Here is an 18,091-nt window from a genome sequence, read left to right as displayed (position 1 = left end):
CTTTTTGTAGAGGCGTATGTATCACTCAAGGCCCTCCTCCACTACTCAACAAAGTATTCTTTAAAAAAGTTTTGCTCCCAAGCTAGGATTGAAGAGGATTTGACAAATTCTTGTTGCTCTTGGAGATGCGTATAGAATAATGAAATACCCTTGCTTTTTGTGTGAATAGTTTGATAGTATTGGGATATTTGCCAGGGTAAAGATATAGCCAGACTTCGGCTGTTTTTCACTAAATGGGCGATTTGCAGGTATCGATAGTGATCAGTGGAAGGAATCGAGAATTCCATCTGTAGGGTTCTGAAAGTCTTGAGGGCTGGACCAACCAATAAATTATCTAAAGAAAAAATGCCTTTAGCACACCAGTTCGTGAGAGATGAATCCAGTATTAAGAGTGGTAGTGCATCTGTGACTAAAACTGCTTAAGGGCTCTTTCACACGGGCGTTCCGTATGTCCGTTTTTCATCCCATCCGTTTGCGGATGAAAAACGGACATAATGTATCTCTATGTAAATACGGATGTCATCCTCTGACATCCGTTTTTTGTCAGTTCAGTTCAGTTTTTTTGAACGGAGGAGAACCTTATTTTTTCTTCCTTTCAAAAAACGGAACGGAAGCAAAAACGGATGTCAGTGGTGTCATCCGCAGACATCCGTATTTACATAGACATGCATTATGTCAGTTTTTCATCCGCAAACGGATGGGATGAAAAGCGGACATACGGACCGGATGACACAAGTGTCATCCGTGTCCGTTACAAAAAAAAAAAAAAAGGACCTGATCGGGCAAAAAAAAAGGAACGCCCGTGTGAAAGAGCCCTAAAGTGGTAGCAAAACCAATTTTTTTTACATAATCAAATAAAAAACAAATAAAAATACCATAACATGTATTTTAAATTTTTATTTGTTTTTAATTTCCTCCACTAAGCTTACTTTTTAAACTGTCCACACCGCTATATTTCCATTCGCTCTGTGCACAGAGGGCACAGGAGGCACAGAGAGAATGGGAATATAGTAGTGTTGCAAAGGGACAGTTAAAAAAAGAAGCTCCATGCAGGAAAAAAAAATAATTCTAATGCATGTGAGTTATGGTATTTATCTGATTTAGGAAAAATTTACTTTAATACCACTTTAAATCCTATCTAAACATAACAAATAAAATGAATGCATTGCAGCTTGCCAGTCCTTCATTTATCAGGCTAAGAAGTTTTCTGCAATTTCAGAAAATAACTGTTGATCTTGCCAGAAATGTAGTGTCCTTCCTACTTCCCGTGGGCTGGACATTAACCACTTTACGTCTGCCTGCAGTAATATTACTGCGGCAGAGTGGCTCGTTATCGTCTGACGACGTAGTACTACGTCGTCAGACACTCCCCTCTCTCGGCGGCGCGCGCGCGCCGCTGGAGGCTCGCTCCCGCTGTATTCAGTCACAGCGGGAGTCGGGCCAGGGGAGGAGCAGCGGCGATCGCCGCTGCTCTTCCCCGATCGTCGGGGATCTAGTGTGGAGATCCGCCTGCTTGTGTAAACAAAGCGGGCGGATCTCCTAAGTGACAGACAGTGACAGATTGCAGGGTTCAGCATAGCTGAACCCTGGATCTGTCCTTGTGTCACACAGTCACCTCCCCCCACACACGTCAGTAAGCACCAGGCATACATTAACCCCTCCCTCTCCAATAAAATTAACCCCTTCCCTGCCAGTGTCATTTTTACAGTAGCAGTGCATATTTATAGCACTGATTACTGCAGTAATGTCACTGGTACCCCCAAAAGTATCAAAAATGTCAGTCAAGGGTCTGATCTGTCCGCCGCAATGTCGCAGTCCCGAAAAAAAAAAAAAAAAAAAAATCGCAGATCGCCATTACGCGTTAAAAAAAAAAACACCAAAAATGACATAAATCTTTCCCTTAGTTAGTAAACGCAATAACTTTTGCGCAAACCAATCAAAATACGCTTATTGTGATTTTTTTTACCAAACATATGTAGCAGAAAACAAATTGGCCAAAAATTTAAAAAAAAATTGGTTTTTACATCTTTTTTGGGGGGAATTTCATATAAAAAAATGTTAAAAATATTGTTATTTTTTCAAAATAAACGCTCTTTTTTTGTTTATAGCGCAAAAAGTAAAAATCGCACAGGTGATCAAAAAATGGGAAAAAAGGACGTAAATTTTGTTTGGGTACGGCGTCACACGACCGCGCAATTGTTAAAGTCGCACAGCGCCGAATCACAAAAAGGGGCCCAGATGTAAGACAGCAAAATGCTCCGGTGGTAAAGTGGTTAAAGTGTTACAAAACCCACAACAGTAAAATCAGTCTGTATATGCAGTAAAAAATGGATTTTTGTAAAATCTTACCGTAAAATCCTTTTCTCTTAGCTCATCGACAGACGTAGTCCTCGGTGATACACCACCTTCGGGTTATGTTACCTCCGCAGGAGCAGGACTAGACAGGAAATTAAAAAGCTCTGGCCACACCCTAGGGGCAGTCCCAGAGGGTATATCCTCTCTCTCTCTGCCTCAGCAAATCAGTTATGTGAAAAAGCAGTGCTTAGAGAATTTAACCCAACCCAACTCCAAAACAGAGGGGCGGGGACTACGTCTGTCGATGAGCTAAGAGAAAAGGATTTTACGGTAAGATTTTACAAAAATCCATTTTTCTCTAGCGCTCATCGACAGACGTAGTCCTCGGTGATACACCACCTTCGGGACGTCCCAGAGCAGTATCACAACTGAGGGGTGGGAAAATGGAAATCAAATCCCAATCTAGAAGGCCCAACCGGTGCCAACTAGAAGTTTACAATGCTCATCCTTAATGATGAGACTCAACCAAAAAAAAGAGAAAACAATTTTTTTTTTTTTTTTTTTTTTCAAACAGAAAAAAACCCTCGAGGTAGACCACCGGTCTCCTCAAATTGCGGCCTGCAAAACCTTGCGGCCAAATGAGGCATCCGCCGATGCCGTCACATCAATTTTATAGAATTTTGTAAAGGTATGTACCGACGACCAGGTGGCCGCCTTACATACCTGGACCACTGACGCCTGATGGCGAAAGGCCCAGGAAGTACTGAGCGCTCGAGTGGAGTGCGCCCTAACAGGGAACGGAGGACTCTGACCCTTAATAGAATAAGCCTGTACCACCGTTTGTCTAATCCATTTGGCAATGGTCGCGGCAGATGCAGGCAAACCCTTTCTGGGGCCATCCGTGATCACAAAAAGTGAATCCGTCTTACGGAATGATTCCGTAGCTTTCAGGTATACCCTGATTGCCCGAACCACATCTAAGGAATGCAACGCATGTTCCCGATGATGCTTGGGCTGAGGACACAAGGAAGGTAGTACAATATCTTCATTCAGATGAAAATCTGAAACCACCTTGGGAAGAAAAGATGGCTTAGGATGAAGTACTACCTTATCCCTATGAATCACTAGGTATGGTGACTGGCATGATAATGCAGCCAGTTTGAAATTCCGCACCAAGGATTTGGTAGCTAAAGGCTTCTGAAAGAAGATTGCTAATGCTGAAACTTGACCCTTGATGGTGCTCAAGGCTAGCTTCTGCTCAACCCCTTGTTGCAAAAAAGCCAATATTCGAGTCACCGAATAGGTACGTGGAGGAAATCCTAAAGATTCGCACCACGCAATATAAGTCTTCCATGTGTAATAATAGACTTTGCTGGAAGTCGCTTTCCTTGCTTTAATAAGGGTAGGAATGACTGAAGTAGACAAACCTCTGTCCTTCAGTACTTGGGTCTCAATGGCCAGGCCATTAAAACCAGCGACTGTAAAGCACGAAGGTAAATTGGTCCTTGAGACCACAGACACTCCCTGAGACGAAGTTCCCACGGAACGTCTGCGACTAACATGTCCAAGTCGGCCAGGCCGGCTTGAGGAGGCCAGCCTAGAATTTCTAGGACCACTGGCGCTGATTGGATCTGAACCAGGCGTCCCTAGAGCTATCTGGCCCCGACCATCCGAGAAAGTCTGGTCGTTTTCTGTTCCCACACATTTATCAGATACCTGATAGTTATCAGGAAAAGTGATCTTTTCTGGTTGAACCTCAGGGACCGAAGTCACCCGACTAGAGGCTACTTGGCCTATCTGGTCAACCAGATCCGATTCCTGTGAGGTATCGGGACTAATCTTAGGAAAAGGTAAAGGAAAAGATCTTTTCAGGGAACGGTAACTACCGCTTCCTGTGGTACTTAAATGTTGGAAGGGAAGAATCGCACCGGTAGTAGTGGTTGATGCTCGATCTAATGTCCTGCCTTTAAGAAAAAATTCTTGCCAGGACCTAAGATCCCAGCAAGGTGTCTAGGTCCTTACTCCTAACTAGACAGAAAATAACTGATTTGCTGAGGCAGAGAGAGAGAGGATATACCCTCTGGGACTGCCCCTAGGGTGTGGCCAGAGCTTTTTAATTTCCTGTCTAGTCCTGCTCCTGCGGAGGTAACATAACCCGAAGGTGGTGTATCACCGAGGACTACGTCTGTCGATGAGCGCTAGAGAAATATGCTCGTTATACTCACTGTGGAACCTAAGGGGTTTATCCTCTGCATTGTGTAAAAAGGCTGTTTGATCCTATCTTCTCTGATCAGGCCCTTCTTCCACTGTTCCCAGTCTATCTCCTGATAGAACAGAGGCTAGGTGACAGGCTGCACATGCTCAGTTTAGTGTGTATTGCTAGAGAGCTTTTCCTTTCTTGGGAAAGTGTGTTTAATCAGCTCAGGGCCAATTGGCACTGTCTAGACAGAGGGTCAGGGGTCGTGCAGCCTTATAGGACAATCAGGGGAGAATAAAAACACCTCCTACAAGCTTTAACCAGACACTGACAGAAGTCACAATACTTCTCTACCTGCTAATAAGAAACAGGCGTTCAGCTGTTTACATTTACTAAAATAATTGCATTTCCATGTTCTGTGTACTGTGGGAGACCAGATATAGTGAATACAGGCTTCTGGGTTTAGTAACACTTTAAGCAAAATTAACTTATGTAAATTAATCTACCGACAGCAGGTGTGTTATTTGAAGGATCACCATGTAAATATAAAAGGGACCTCCTCTAATGACTGGAAAGCTGTAACATTTTACATTTGTTTTTTTCAAGCACCCCCTGGAAATGTTGTAGTTTGCCCAAGCCTCTGTCTTGGGGAACATCTTGGCCAGCATGTAAATGTTATTAAAGCTAAACTCTGCTAAAAATAAAAAATGACCCTTCCAGTGGGGTTCTATAGCACTGGAAGGTTAAAAGGCTAGATTAACCTTTAGGAACATGTTAATTATACCTGTACCTATATGTTATTATTATTATACATTATTATATTATAATTGTATATTCTATCATTATTGTTATTATGGGTGGATGATGTGAAGGCGCCTTGTTCTTAGGGGATTTTTTTGGATTGTAAAACCTGCTGCCCTTTTAATTGCAAGATGCAATACAAGCTAGATAAAAATGGTAAAAAGGCGCCGGTATCCCCGAATATAAAATAGATATTAATGGTGCACCAATTTTCTGAAAATAATATAAATGTGTAAAATACAAATATCTGTGACCAATTAATTGGTCACAGATATTTGTATTTTACACATTTATATTATTTTCAGAAAATTGGTGCACCATTGATATCTATTTTATATTCAGGGATACCAGCGCCTTTTTACCATTTTTATCTATTATTGTTATTATACCCGTATTTAGAGTGTTAATCACCTGTCTCTACTCCAGAGCTCCTTTCCTCTGAAAGTGGGTAGGAGGGGGGGATCTTCTCCTTGCTGGCATGGTCACATTTAAAAAAAATTGGCGCAGCTGTTTGGGGCTCCATTCGCACAGCCACCACTTTCATTCACAGTGATCTGTGAATAAATAAACTACATGTGTCATCTGCCACTGTAGTAAATGTAGTCCTCAATGGACTATTAGGATGCTGTTCAGCACCCTCCTAGTCCACTGACTTTGCCTACAGCATGACATTGCATCTGCAATCCACTGATCAATGGTGCAGTGCTCTGCAGGCTCCTGTAAAAAAAAAATGATATACATAATGCTGTTCACATTATCAAAACATGAAGCATTAGTGTTGTGTCGCTTCAAAATTGAAGCTTCAAGTTGAGTTTTGAGGAGTTGAAGCATTTCAGCTCTTTCCATTTAAGTCTATGGTAATGCGCCGCAAATTTTCCAGCATGCATTTGCGGCACATTATTACCATTAAAGTAATAGGTGCTTATGTTGCTGTTTTAATGCACGTCAAACACACCAAAAACGCGCGTAGGGCATTTGGGGAGCGTTTTTAACACTCATTAAACACAAATCAAACACACCTATTAAGGCGCATTAATGCTATATGTGCATGTGTTAAGAGTCAGCATTTTGAGTCAAGTGTGAACAAGCCCTTACAAAGGTCCATTTTCATTTTACCCCAATAAATACAGTGCTTTGAAAAAGTGTTGATATCCCTTGAAATTTTCCACATTTACTAATATTACAACCAAAAACGTAAATGTATTTTATTGAGATTTTATGTGATAGACCAACACAAAGTGGCACATAATTGTTATAAATAAATTATAAAATGATAAATTATTTTTTACAAATAAATATATGAAAAGTGTGGCGTTTATTTATATTCAGGCCCCCTGAGTCAATACTTTGTAGAACCACCTATCAATGCAATTACAGCTGCAAGTCTTTATGGGTACGTCTCTACCAGCTTTGCACATCTAGAAAGTGACATTTTTGTTCATTCTTTGCAAAATAGCTCAAGCTCTGTCAGATTGGATGGAGAGCGTCTAAACAACAATTTTTAAGTCTTGCCACAGATTCTCAATTGGATTTAGGTCTGGACTTTGACTGGGCCATTCTAACACATGAATATTCTTTGAGCTAAACCATCCCATTGTAGCTCTGGCTGTATGTTTAGGGTCGTTGACCTGCTGGAAGGTGAACCCCAGTCTCAAGTATTTTGCAGACTCTAACCGGTTTTCTTCTAAGATTGCCCTGTATTTGGCTCCATCCATCTTCCCATCAACTCTGACCAGCTTCCCTGTCCCTGCCGAAGAAAAGCATCCTGACAACATGATGCTGCCACCATCATGTTTCACAGTGGGGATGGTGTGTTCAGAGCGATGTTAGTTTTCTGCCACACAGTGTTTTGCTTTTAGGCCAAAAAGTTCCTTCTTCCACATGTTTGCTGTGTCCCCCACATGGCTTCTCACAAACTGTTAAAGGATTTTCTTATGGCTTTCAACAATGGCTTTCTTCTTGCCACTCTTTCATAAAGGCCAGATTTGTGGAGGAGTGCATGACTAAACGTTTTCCGGTTGACAGATTCTCCCACCTGAGCGGTGGATCTCTGCAGCTCCTCCAGAGTCACCATGGGCCTCTTGGCTGCTTCTCTGATTAATGCTCTCCTTGTCCAGCCTGTCAGTTTAGGTGGATGGCCATGTCTTTGTAGGTTTGCAGTTGTGCCATACTCTTTACATTTTTGGATGATGGATTAAACCATGCTCCGTGAGATGTTCAAAGCTTGGGATTTTTTTTTTTTTTTTTTTTATAACTTAACCCTGGTTTAAACTTCTTCACGACTTAATCCCTGACCTGTCTGGTGTGTTCCTTGGGCTTCATGATGCAGTTTGTTCACCAAGGTTCTCTAATGGCACTTTTCCACTGCAAGTACCGGCTCAGCTCTACTCGGCCCTGCTTGGCCCGGTTTGGTTTTCCACTGCATGGTACTGCATGGTACGGTGTTGGTACGGTTCGGTACGGTTTGGTATGGTTTGCTTTTCCACTAAAGTAATACTAAAGTAAGTGGGTGGGATAACAACGATTCTCTGACCAATCAATGGCTAGTAGTGACAAACAGTCAGCTGCATGCAAAGGATTGTGGGATATGGTACCGGTATGGTACCTCTTGGAACCACAATCGAGGTGGTACTGTTTTTGAGAGCCTTACCGTTCGGTTCCATGTAGTGGAAAAGCGCCGCCGTACCGTACCGAACCGTTCCTACACCGTACCATGCGGTATCAGCAGTGGAAAAGCACAAAAGCGAGCCAAACCATTCGGTTCCATGCAGTGAAAAAGCCCCATAATGGCGGTGTTGGAACAGTTCGGTACGGTACGGTGGCGCTTTTCCACTACATGGAACCGAACGGTATGGCTCGCTTAAACAGTACCACCTCAGTTGTGGTTCCAAGAGGGCCGTACCGGTACCATATCCCACAATCCTTTGCATGCAGCCTTGACTGTTTGTCACTACTAGCCACTGATTGGTCAGAGAATCGTTGTTTTCCCACCCACTTACTTTAGTACTACTTTAGTGGAAAAGCAAACCGTACCGTACCATGCGGTACCATGCAGTGGAAAACCAAACCGAGCCAAGCAGGGCCAAGCAGGGCTGAATGGAGCCGAGCCGGTACTTGCAGTAGAAAAGTGCCTTAACAAACCTATGACGGCTTCACAGAACAGCTGTATTTATATTACACACAAGTGGACTCTATTTACTAATTAGGTGACTTCTGAAGGCAATTGGTCTCACTAGATTTTAGCTAGGGGTATCACAGTACAGGGGGCTGAATACAAAGGAACATCACACTTTTCAGATATTTGTAAAAAAAATGTAAAAACCATTTATCATTTTCCTTCCATTTCACAACTGTGTGCCACTTTGTGTTGGTCTATCACATAAAATCCCAATAAAATACATTTACGTTTTTAGTTGTAACATGACACAATGTGGAAAATTTCAAGGGGTGTGAATACTTTTTCAAGGCACTGTAAAGGTCTGTAAAATAGACCCATGTAAAAGGCACATGCAGTTATCACAATGATACAATATTTGGAAAAGCAGTCCTGTAAGTAACATTTTGTATCTACTGTATGTAACTTTTTGCAATGAAGACATTTTCATACATCTGTCACACAACAGATGCTGTGTTTTTAAAGGGCTGGTCATCCAACAAAGACATCCAGCCTAACGTTGTAAACCATCCATAAAAAAGGATGATCATAAATAAGCTTCCGTCAATTTCCTGCATGATATATCTATACATACAGTATATCTATATAATAAAATCTGCACTTGAACATATGTATACATACACCCAGATAAAAGCAAATACAAAATCTCATAATAGTTTTGTCAGCTAGCTTACAACCGGACACCTTTCCAATAAACTGTAAGAAAAATAAACAATTACCTTCCCATTCTATTGGCATGTTTCCAAATTCATATTTGTAAGTGTCTTTCTGCACTGGTTCTACTATTCTTCTCTCTCTAACTGCCCGACCTAAAAGAAGAAAAACAGAAGTCTTTATGTACACGACATGCAAACAAGTGAGCTATTGTGTTGTACAAGTATGTTAATTCACCAGCCACCTATGATAGACCAGAATATTCTGTAAACTGGCAAAAGGAAAAAATAGGTAGCAAGAACACATAAAACCTGCTACAATTAAATCCCTGAAACACACAGTGGTGCCTTTCTATATAAGGTTTATTTTGACTTAGGGTTGGGCTTTTTCTGAATGCCTATGTGGTACTTATGAAAAGGAAAATGGTCTAAACAAGAGTCCATTATAGGTGTATGGAAGATTTATGATGCATGGTGTCTGAACACACAATTTACCTTTATGGAATCCCAAAGGGCCAAGTTAAGTTAGCAGAAGCTAGGGAGAGTGAAGGCAATTCAGTTTATGGGTTATAGGGGACAATTATGAAAGTACAAGCGTTGTTTCTTGCAGACTGAAGTCTCTTAACACTACCAAACTAAGCAGCACCTGAAACAAGCAAACACATAGTAAGCACTCACAAAAATACAGTGCCAAGTCTTGTAATAGTTAGGTTTAGGAGAAAATTACAAAGAAAGAACAAGCCCTCTCTATGGCACACAGAGATTTTCTGATATATTTGAAAATCTCTACTGCTATTTCTCTATACATTGAACCAGTCAGGGGAAATATCAAAAGCAGTTTCTTGTGAAATACATCTATAGCAATGAAAAGCCTACCCATGTAACAAAAGGTACTTATTCACTTTCTTGTTATCTCTCAGCCTGACTATTGCAACTCCCTTCTTATAAGCTGACTTCTCCATAGGCTATCCCCTCTCCAGTCTATCATGAATGGTGCTGTCAAACTCATCTACCTTACCAACCACTCAGTGTCTGCCACTCAGTGTCTGCCAATCCCTCCACTGGCTTCCAATTGCCCAGCAAATTAAATGCAAAATACTAACAACATACAAAGCCACCTACAGCTCTGCCCCCGAGCTACATCACCAATCGGGTCTCCAAATATCACCCAAACTGTCCTCTCTGCTCCTCTCAAGACCTCCTGCTCTCAAGGTCACTGGTTTTTCCTCATTCCATGCTCATCTCCAGGATTTTTCTAAAGCCATTCCCATCCTCTGGAACTCTCTACAGACTAAAGCTTCGTACACGCAACAAATTTCCACCGACCGGTCGTCCGTCTTTTGTCCAGAGTGCGTGTCTGTTGGTTGGAATTTTCCCGTACGACAGAATTCTACTTCAGAAGTGATGTCATGTGTTGGATTGCTTTCTATGTGTTCTTTCATCCCTGAGCATGCCTAGTCTTGCTCATAAGATTTTTCCCCATCGAAATCTGTACTAATGAGACGAAAATTGGACGTGTTTTGACGGAGGACAAAAATTTTAATACCTGCACACTAGGATTTTTTCGGCCGAAAAGTCGGAGTCGGCTGTCGGAAGCACCATACTAACAAGCCGAAAATCGGCAGATCGGTCGTCGGACGAAATTTCCCGGCCGAATTTCTTATCGTGTGTACGGGGCTTAAGACTGAGGCTTGTCCAGCTATCTCCTACTCGGGCTGCCTTTAGGCGATCCTTAAAAACAAATCTCTTTAGGGAAGACTATCATGCCTCCAACTAACAAATGTTATCTCTTCCATCAGCTCATCCCCCACAGTTATAACCTTTGGTACCACTTGCCCCACCCTATTAGATTGTAAGCTCTTATATAAATCCTGTATTATAATCATATTATTATTAATAATAAAGTAGGGCTAGACCGGCGGTAGCAATCTTAACGATGACCTCTACTCAAAAAAATGAATATCTACTATCCTATTTTGAAGGATGTAGAAAAGCCAATTTTGGCTAAAACCCAAAATCTATCTTTTGCCTTGAATTCATTGTGAAAAACAGTAGCACATGTGACAGCACTTAAGACATTCCTGTGTCTATAGCCTTATAGCTGCATATCTGTAGTTTTGAGTGTTGCTGGATGTCATTACAGTGCTGCTGTTCACCTAGGTGCCTGCAGAAGAAGGAAGCTGTACTTAAGGACCTGCAATGCCAACATCTCCCTGCCCCTACTTCATTTACTCTGTGGATCTGGGCCTTCATCACCTCTCCTGCTGCTTCTTAATGATTCCTCCCATCATTGGGATGGCAGCTTTGGCATCACAAAAATACAGCAAGGAATAAAAAATGTGGCTCCTTTATATTGATATTTATTGTATTACATAACACATCCTTTTTGGCTTTTAATTTTTCTGTATTGTGCTCCAATCTTTTGTTCCTAAAGCACAGTAGGTCAGTAATGGGGAAAATATCAGCTGCAGGGAGCTTACAGGCAATACCAGTGACTACAAACACAAAAAAGATCCTGCGCTAAAGGTGAGTAGATAAGTGATCAAATTAATTGATATTTGGTGAAAGCAGCTGAAAACACTTGATCAATAGTAAAATGTCAGATATGGTGCAACCCATATATTAAAAGTGAAGTATTAAATAAATAACACTAAATAAAATAGTGAACAACAAAGTCCATGAAGTGATAAATGTGAATCCAAAACTAAAAAGTCCCAGAGAGGTGATATTAGACCCGAAGACTTGAATCCAGAGATAGAGGCAGGAGTGCACCCGTGGAATATAAATAGCCGAGTGGCAGCTTACCAGAAGCTGAGGCCTCCAACTTAATGGAACGGCCACACACGCCAAGATATGAATCCAAATGGATCGCCTCCTTCATAGACCAGGTATCAGGTATATTCCTCTACATCATATGGGAACTCCAAACGTGATGTCATAAGTGTGTAAGGGGAAATAAGCAGCACATAGCGTAATCCCGTTTAATTGCACACAAAGATTTATTTAAAATTGCACTTACATAGGTATCTTGCATATAGGCACATCAGAATCATCAGAGCCAAGGCAGAAACCGCGGTGTCCCGCGTGTGTGTAAAAGCCGGTGTCTAGGGGGCGTGACAGTTGTGCGTCCGGTACCAGAGTTAATCCGGAATAGAAATCAGGATTCAAGGGAGCCAGTGGGGTATGTGGAGATGACAATGGTTTTCAATGCTTTACACTATCCCAAACCGCTAGGGAATGGGACAGGGTAGGACATAAAACAGGGGGGGCGAAGACGGCTAGGAAGCCACATTAGATAACCAATGGCAAAAGGGCATGAGAGAGCTTTAATAGAGACCCAAAGAGGTGTGGATCCCTTGGCCGTTGTGTAGGAAAAGTTGAGTTATTTAAGCAGCTTGATAATAAGCCTGTAAATTAGGAAGGCCAAGCCCACCTGTAGATCTCCCCTCAGGACAGCAATCGGTAGGGTTCTAAAGTAGGAGAGTATTCTGGGTAGAAATGTCATTTTAATAGAGTTGATTCTGCCAAACCAAGATAAGGGATAGTTTGCCCACCATCAAAGACCTTCCCGAAGCCGACGAATAAGTGGAGGATTAATTAGCCCGATAGAGAGTGTCCCTTGAAGGAGTCAGGTGGCTACCTAAATAGGGAAGGGAGTTTAATGCCAATTGAAAGCTATAGGCGTTGCGTAAGGTCAGCACCGTCAAGGGAGTTAAAGAAATTTTAAGGGCTGTTGTTTTTTGGGTGTTAAGAGAAAGTCCTGAGAGTTGGGAAAATTGGTGTAACAAAGTCAGTAAATTGTCCTGTCCTGTCCTAGATCCTGTAGGAGGACATCATCGGCAAACAAGGAGCATTTATGTTCCTCTTGCTCACAGCATATATCATGTATACTAGGATGGGATCGAATTGCTATAGCCAAGGGTTCAATTGCCAATGCAAATAGCAATTGAGAAAGTGGGCAACCCTGTTGTGTTCCACGTCGCATAAGAAATGAGAGCGACCTAATAGAAACCTGGGCTGACAAATTGCTATAAAGCATTTTCAATAGTGAAATAAAAGGCAAATCCAAAGGCCTCTAGAGTGGTAAATAAATAGTCACAATTTAGGCTATCAAAGGCCTTATGAAGGTCTAGTGATAGGAGTAGTAATTCCCTAGATAAGGGAGTGTCCCATTTTGAATGTACCGCAGAAATCAATGCTATTGACCGACAGATCTGATCCAATGTTTGGCGTTCGTTTATAAAGCCGATTGATCTTTATGGATATATTGCGCTAGAAATGTATCTAACCGTAAAGCTAGAAGTTTAGTTAGAATTTGAGGTCACAATTAATCAATGAAATAGGGTGGTAGTTAAGGATGTCAGTGGAGTCTTTATTCAGTTTGGGTATGGCGCTAATGAAGGCCCTGTTTTCATCAAAAGGAACCTCTCCACCATTGCGCAAGGAATTAAAATAGAGAGCCATATGAGGAGTCAATTTTTCAGAAATTTTTTTATAATAAATTATTGGGGAGACTTTTCTTTTTTTAAGGACAGTGTCTTAATAGTGATAGGAATTTCTTCACCTGTAATGGGTTGTTCCATGAGTTCCCTATAGGATTCCGTAATAGATGGTAAGGCTAAGGTATTCCGGAAATTACTAATGGAAGCAGAAACAGGACCCTAAGGTGGGTTGTATAGTTTGGTATAAAATACCTGAAATTCTTGAAGAATTATTTGGGGAGTTTGAGAAAGATTGCCTCCGGGGAGTCTAATTTTCGGAAGAGCTGCATGTCTGTGTTTAAGGGTAAGTTTAACGACGAACCTGGTCGGTCACATCAGGTAAAGAATTTATGGTTAGCCCAGCGTAAGTATTTCTCCGCCTTCGAAGTAAGGAAAATATTAAGTTCCGTGGGGGTCTGTTCAAGTTTAATCGATAGATCGGGGTGGGGGAAATGTTTGTGTTTGCTAGCTCGGGCTTTGTATTCCTTACTTTTAGCAGTAATCACCTTGTTGCGAGCTTTCTTAAATCTAGACAGCTTGATCAGAAGACCCTAAATAGAAGCTTTGTGTGCCGCCCAGTTGATGGTGGGTTTGTGTCTTCTGCTTTATTAGTGTCAAAATAAGTTTTAAAGTGGGTAATAATATCCAGGCAATAAGAATTATTACTGAGGATAAGATTCATCACTGAGGCTAAATTCATTCAGTCGCCAATGAGATTTGGCAAATTTGATCGTCAAACTAGAGAACAATACAACTACAGTGTAGTGGTTGGACCGGGGCGTTGAGACTATATTAGCCAAAAGTAATTTGGGTAACAGCCCCGAAAGGAGAAATACATGGTACTTTTTTTTTTTTTTTTTTTTTTAGTTTTGGATAGAGTGCAAAGGAATTAGAAAACTTGTCAGTCTTTCTTGCTGGCTGAGCCCGTTAAGGGGATTCAGCCTCTCTATTTGTCCTGTTTACCATTATCATTGAAAGTGAAAGTAAAGGTGAACTGTTAAAAAAAAAAAAGAAAGAAAGTGAAAGTAAAGAAAATCCCAAATTTTGACTGTCTCCAGAAAAGTAACAGAGAAGAAATCTTCCAATGGGGACCTGTGGGGTCCCCATGGATTCCACCTAATTTGCATGATCTCCTCTCCCTTCCTGTTTTGGTTATGGAACAAGAAGTGAAGTGAAAACCTCTACAATGGGTCACAGATGGCCAAAAAATAAATAAATAAAATCTGACGGGTTATAATCCTCCCTTGCTCTATCTAAAATGAAAAAAAAAAAAAAGTTTTGCCTATAGTTCTACTTTAATGTGAATTTTTTTTGGTCAACATTTGATTGTATTCCTTCTTTTTTTTCATTAGAATAGGGTTTTATTGCTATCCAACTTATTTGGCATAACATTAAAGCTGAATATTAAAGCTTAAGTGTAATTTGGTTATACTTTGCCTTCCCTGGCTCCTCCCTCTCCCTAAAACTCTCTTTTAAATAAAACCTATTTTCATTACATACCTCCTATTAAACCTAGTGACGTCATCAGGGGGTCGGCAGGGTGCTGTACATAGCTTCCTGAAAGCATCACAGCACCGTGTCTCAGTACTTCTCTCAAATGCCCCAGTCCTAATGTAAGCAATGAGCTAGCTCATGGGAGTTATGCAAATATCAAAATGCCTTGATACGTGGATGTCAGTCTGATAGATTTGCCATTTCTGGGCAGGCTGCACAGTACCACACATGTGATGCTGAGCCTTCATGATTGAAACTGAAATCCAATGACTTGGACACTGAAGGGGAAAAAAAAACTGAAAAGGGGTTACAAAATAAAAAAAAATACATAAAAAATAAAAAAAAGTTTTGCCTTTTGTTTTAACTTTACAGAAGAACTAAAGTAAAAAATAGAAAAAATGCTAACAGGCAAGCTTTTCATTGCAGAAGAGACTAGCAATGTCTATATACATATTACAGGGACCAATATATACTACAAGAGAGTACAACTACCTGGAGGATAAACCTTACTATATAAATATTACAGGGAACACAATATACTACAAGAGACTCTTGTAGTATATAGTGTTCCCTGTAATATGTATATAGTAAGGTATATCCTCCAGGTAGTAGTTGTACTCTCTTGTAGTATATAGTGTTCCCTGTAATGTGTATATAGTCTATATACATATTACAGGGAATACTATATACTACAAGAGAGTACAACTACTACCTGGAGTATATACCTTACTATATACATATTACAGGGATAATTTGCATTTTTATTCTCGTGGGTGATTGTGTAGGCAGGGGGCCCCAGTGCACTGCATTGCCCAGGGGCCTATAAGGCTCTTAAGATGGCACTGCCTGGAGGTATTTTACTGCACTTACACCAATATCAGGGGTATTTTAAAGTCTGCATGACATCTAATACAGAAGTTGTATAAGCTAGGACTTAACCCTTGGGTGGTTCAATGGATATGCAGTTGGATGAATACCAGAGTGTGGTTGTAAATGGGGTTCACTCAGAACAGAGACCAGTAACTAGTTGTCAGAGAACTAGCCGGAGAATAATCACTCATAGACCTAGCACATTAGCCAGTGGTCAGCAGAAAGGATAGCAGAGTCGTGATTTGGCATTGCTGGAAGATTGGTCCAAGCAGTGGAGACTGCAGTTCAATGTTTCTAAATGTATAATAATGCATCTAGGGAAAAAGAATCCCAAGAGAGTACAACATTGGAGGCACATTGTTACCCAGCACTACAGAAAAAAAAAAAGATTTAGGGGTACTTATTTTAGATGATTGCAAAATGAGCAAACAGTGTGATCAGGCAGTGGGAAAAGCGAGTAGAATTGTAGGATGCCTCACTAGAGGGGTCACCAGCAGGAGGAAGGAGGTTCCGATTCCCCTCTTTAGAGCTTTAGTGGGACCTCATTTAGAAATACTGTGTCCAGTTCTGGAGACCTCACTTGAGGAAAGAAGGGAAAGGGGAGACATGACTGAAACCTTTTATTACACCAAGGCGGTCAATAAGGTTCAGAAGGGCAGTTTTTTCAATAGGAAGCCAAAAATCAAGAACACTGGACATGACCTCAAGCTAACTGGAGGAAAGTTCAAAACGAATCTTAGAAAGTATTACTTACTGAAAGGAGTAGTTGATGCTTGCAATAAACTACCAGCAGAGGTAGTGAGACAGTCAACAGCAAATGGCTGCAAACATGCTTGGGACAAACATAGATCTATAATCAAAAAAGTGAAAAAAAAAAAAAAAACATGAAAAAAAAAATAAATAAATGGGCAGAGTCGATGGACTACTTAGTCTTTTTCTGCCGTCATTTTTTATGTTTCTTTGACACCGATCCTGGGGGTTTATTATTGCAGTCACTGACATCAATGTTTTGGGTTGTTAATCATATTCTCTAATAATAATAATAATAATAGAGACATTATGTTTTATATATCTGACATTTACGTTCTTACAGAATACTAGGCAATAAAAGGTTGCCCACCCCAGATCTGCACATTCCCCTAGAAACATTTTTACAAATGCAAACAATAAACCTCACATTATTAAAGTACAATTCAGGAGGATACTGGTTTGACCTCTGGAGCTGAAGAAAGCCAAAAAGATTTTAATGCTCCAGGAGTTGAATAGCCTGTTGAGAACAATATTTCAGGGTACTCTTTGAAACATTTCTTTTTAAAAAGGAGAAAAGTGGTAAAATCCATCTCTCAGTACTTGGGCAGCATTCTATTATTTTTTACCTTGGACTTATTTTCTATGCATTATTCATCTTCTCTATCATCCATCCCCTTATCTTTTTTCTTGATTCTTCAATCGAATGTCTCTATTTGGCCCCACCAACTCTGATCAATTATGATATTCATTGTTTACAGAACAAAATGGCTACTTAGCGTACCCTAACAAGATAGTAACTGCCAATCACGCAGTACGCACCCTTACAGCAGTCTCTAGAGAAAAATCAATGCATACATGGAAAAAAAAAAAAAAAAAAAACACACACAGAATGAATTCAGATGTGCATCACTGAATGTGTTTTTTGAATGCAAAACAGTGTAAGTATCTAAAGGTATTTTTATATTAGCCTCTTGTAATCTACTGTGCAACAGCACTATGTGAGGGAGGGGCAACACTGGGAATAAATCAGGTGAGTTGCATGCAAATTTACTGAATAGGAAAAGGAGAGATCAGAGGGATAACCTAATCCGACTTCTGTTGCTCTTTCACAGTCCTATCCACTGACAAGGTGTAGAGAGAGAATACCACCAGTTCCCTGATTATAGCGCAGCCCCAATCATCAGTGCCCTGATTACAGTGCAGCCCCAACAGTGCCCATTAGTGATGCCACTCTGCGTCAACCTGTACCCATCAGTGACACCAGTCAGTGCCCATTAATGAGGCCAATCTGTGCTCATCAGTGAGGCCCATCAGTGCCTTCTCATTAATGCCCTTCAGTGCTGCCTCTTCAGTGCACATATAAGTGAAGGAGAAA

The 18,091-nt window shown here is 40.9% G+C and overlaps 1 protein-coding gene across 1 annotated transcript in view; it reads right to left on the bottom strand.

Moving 5' to 3' along the window:
- The window catches only part of NDUFAF2 (NADH:ubiquinone oxidoreductase complex assembly factor 2), a 256,094-nt gene that overhangs the window by 99,353 nt on the left and 138,650 nt on the right, over nt 1-18,091 (bottom strand). The window contains exon 2 of the mRNA XM_082255356.1: nt 9,188-9,277. Coding sequence (XP_082111482.1) covers nt 9,188-9,277 — 90 coding nt within the window. The remainder of the gene's footprint in view (nt 1-9,187; nt 9,278-18,091) is intronic.

Source organism: Pelophylax lessonae (assembly GCF_965119305.1).
Source record: "Pelophylax lessonae genome assembly, chromosome: 1".
Classification (NCBI taxonomy): Eukaryota; Metazoa; Chordata; class Amphibia; order Anura; family Ranidae; genus Pelophylax; species Pelophylax lessonae.
The sequence above is the reverse complement of the archived record's forward strand: the minus strand, read 5'-3'. Positions and strand labels throughout refer to the sequence as shown.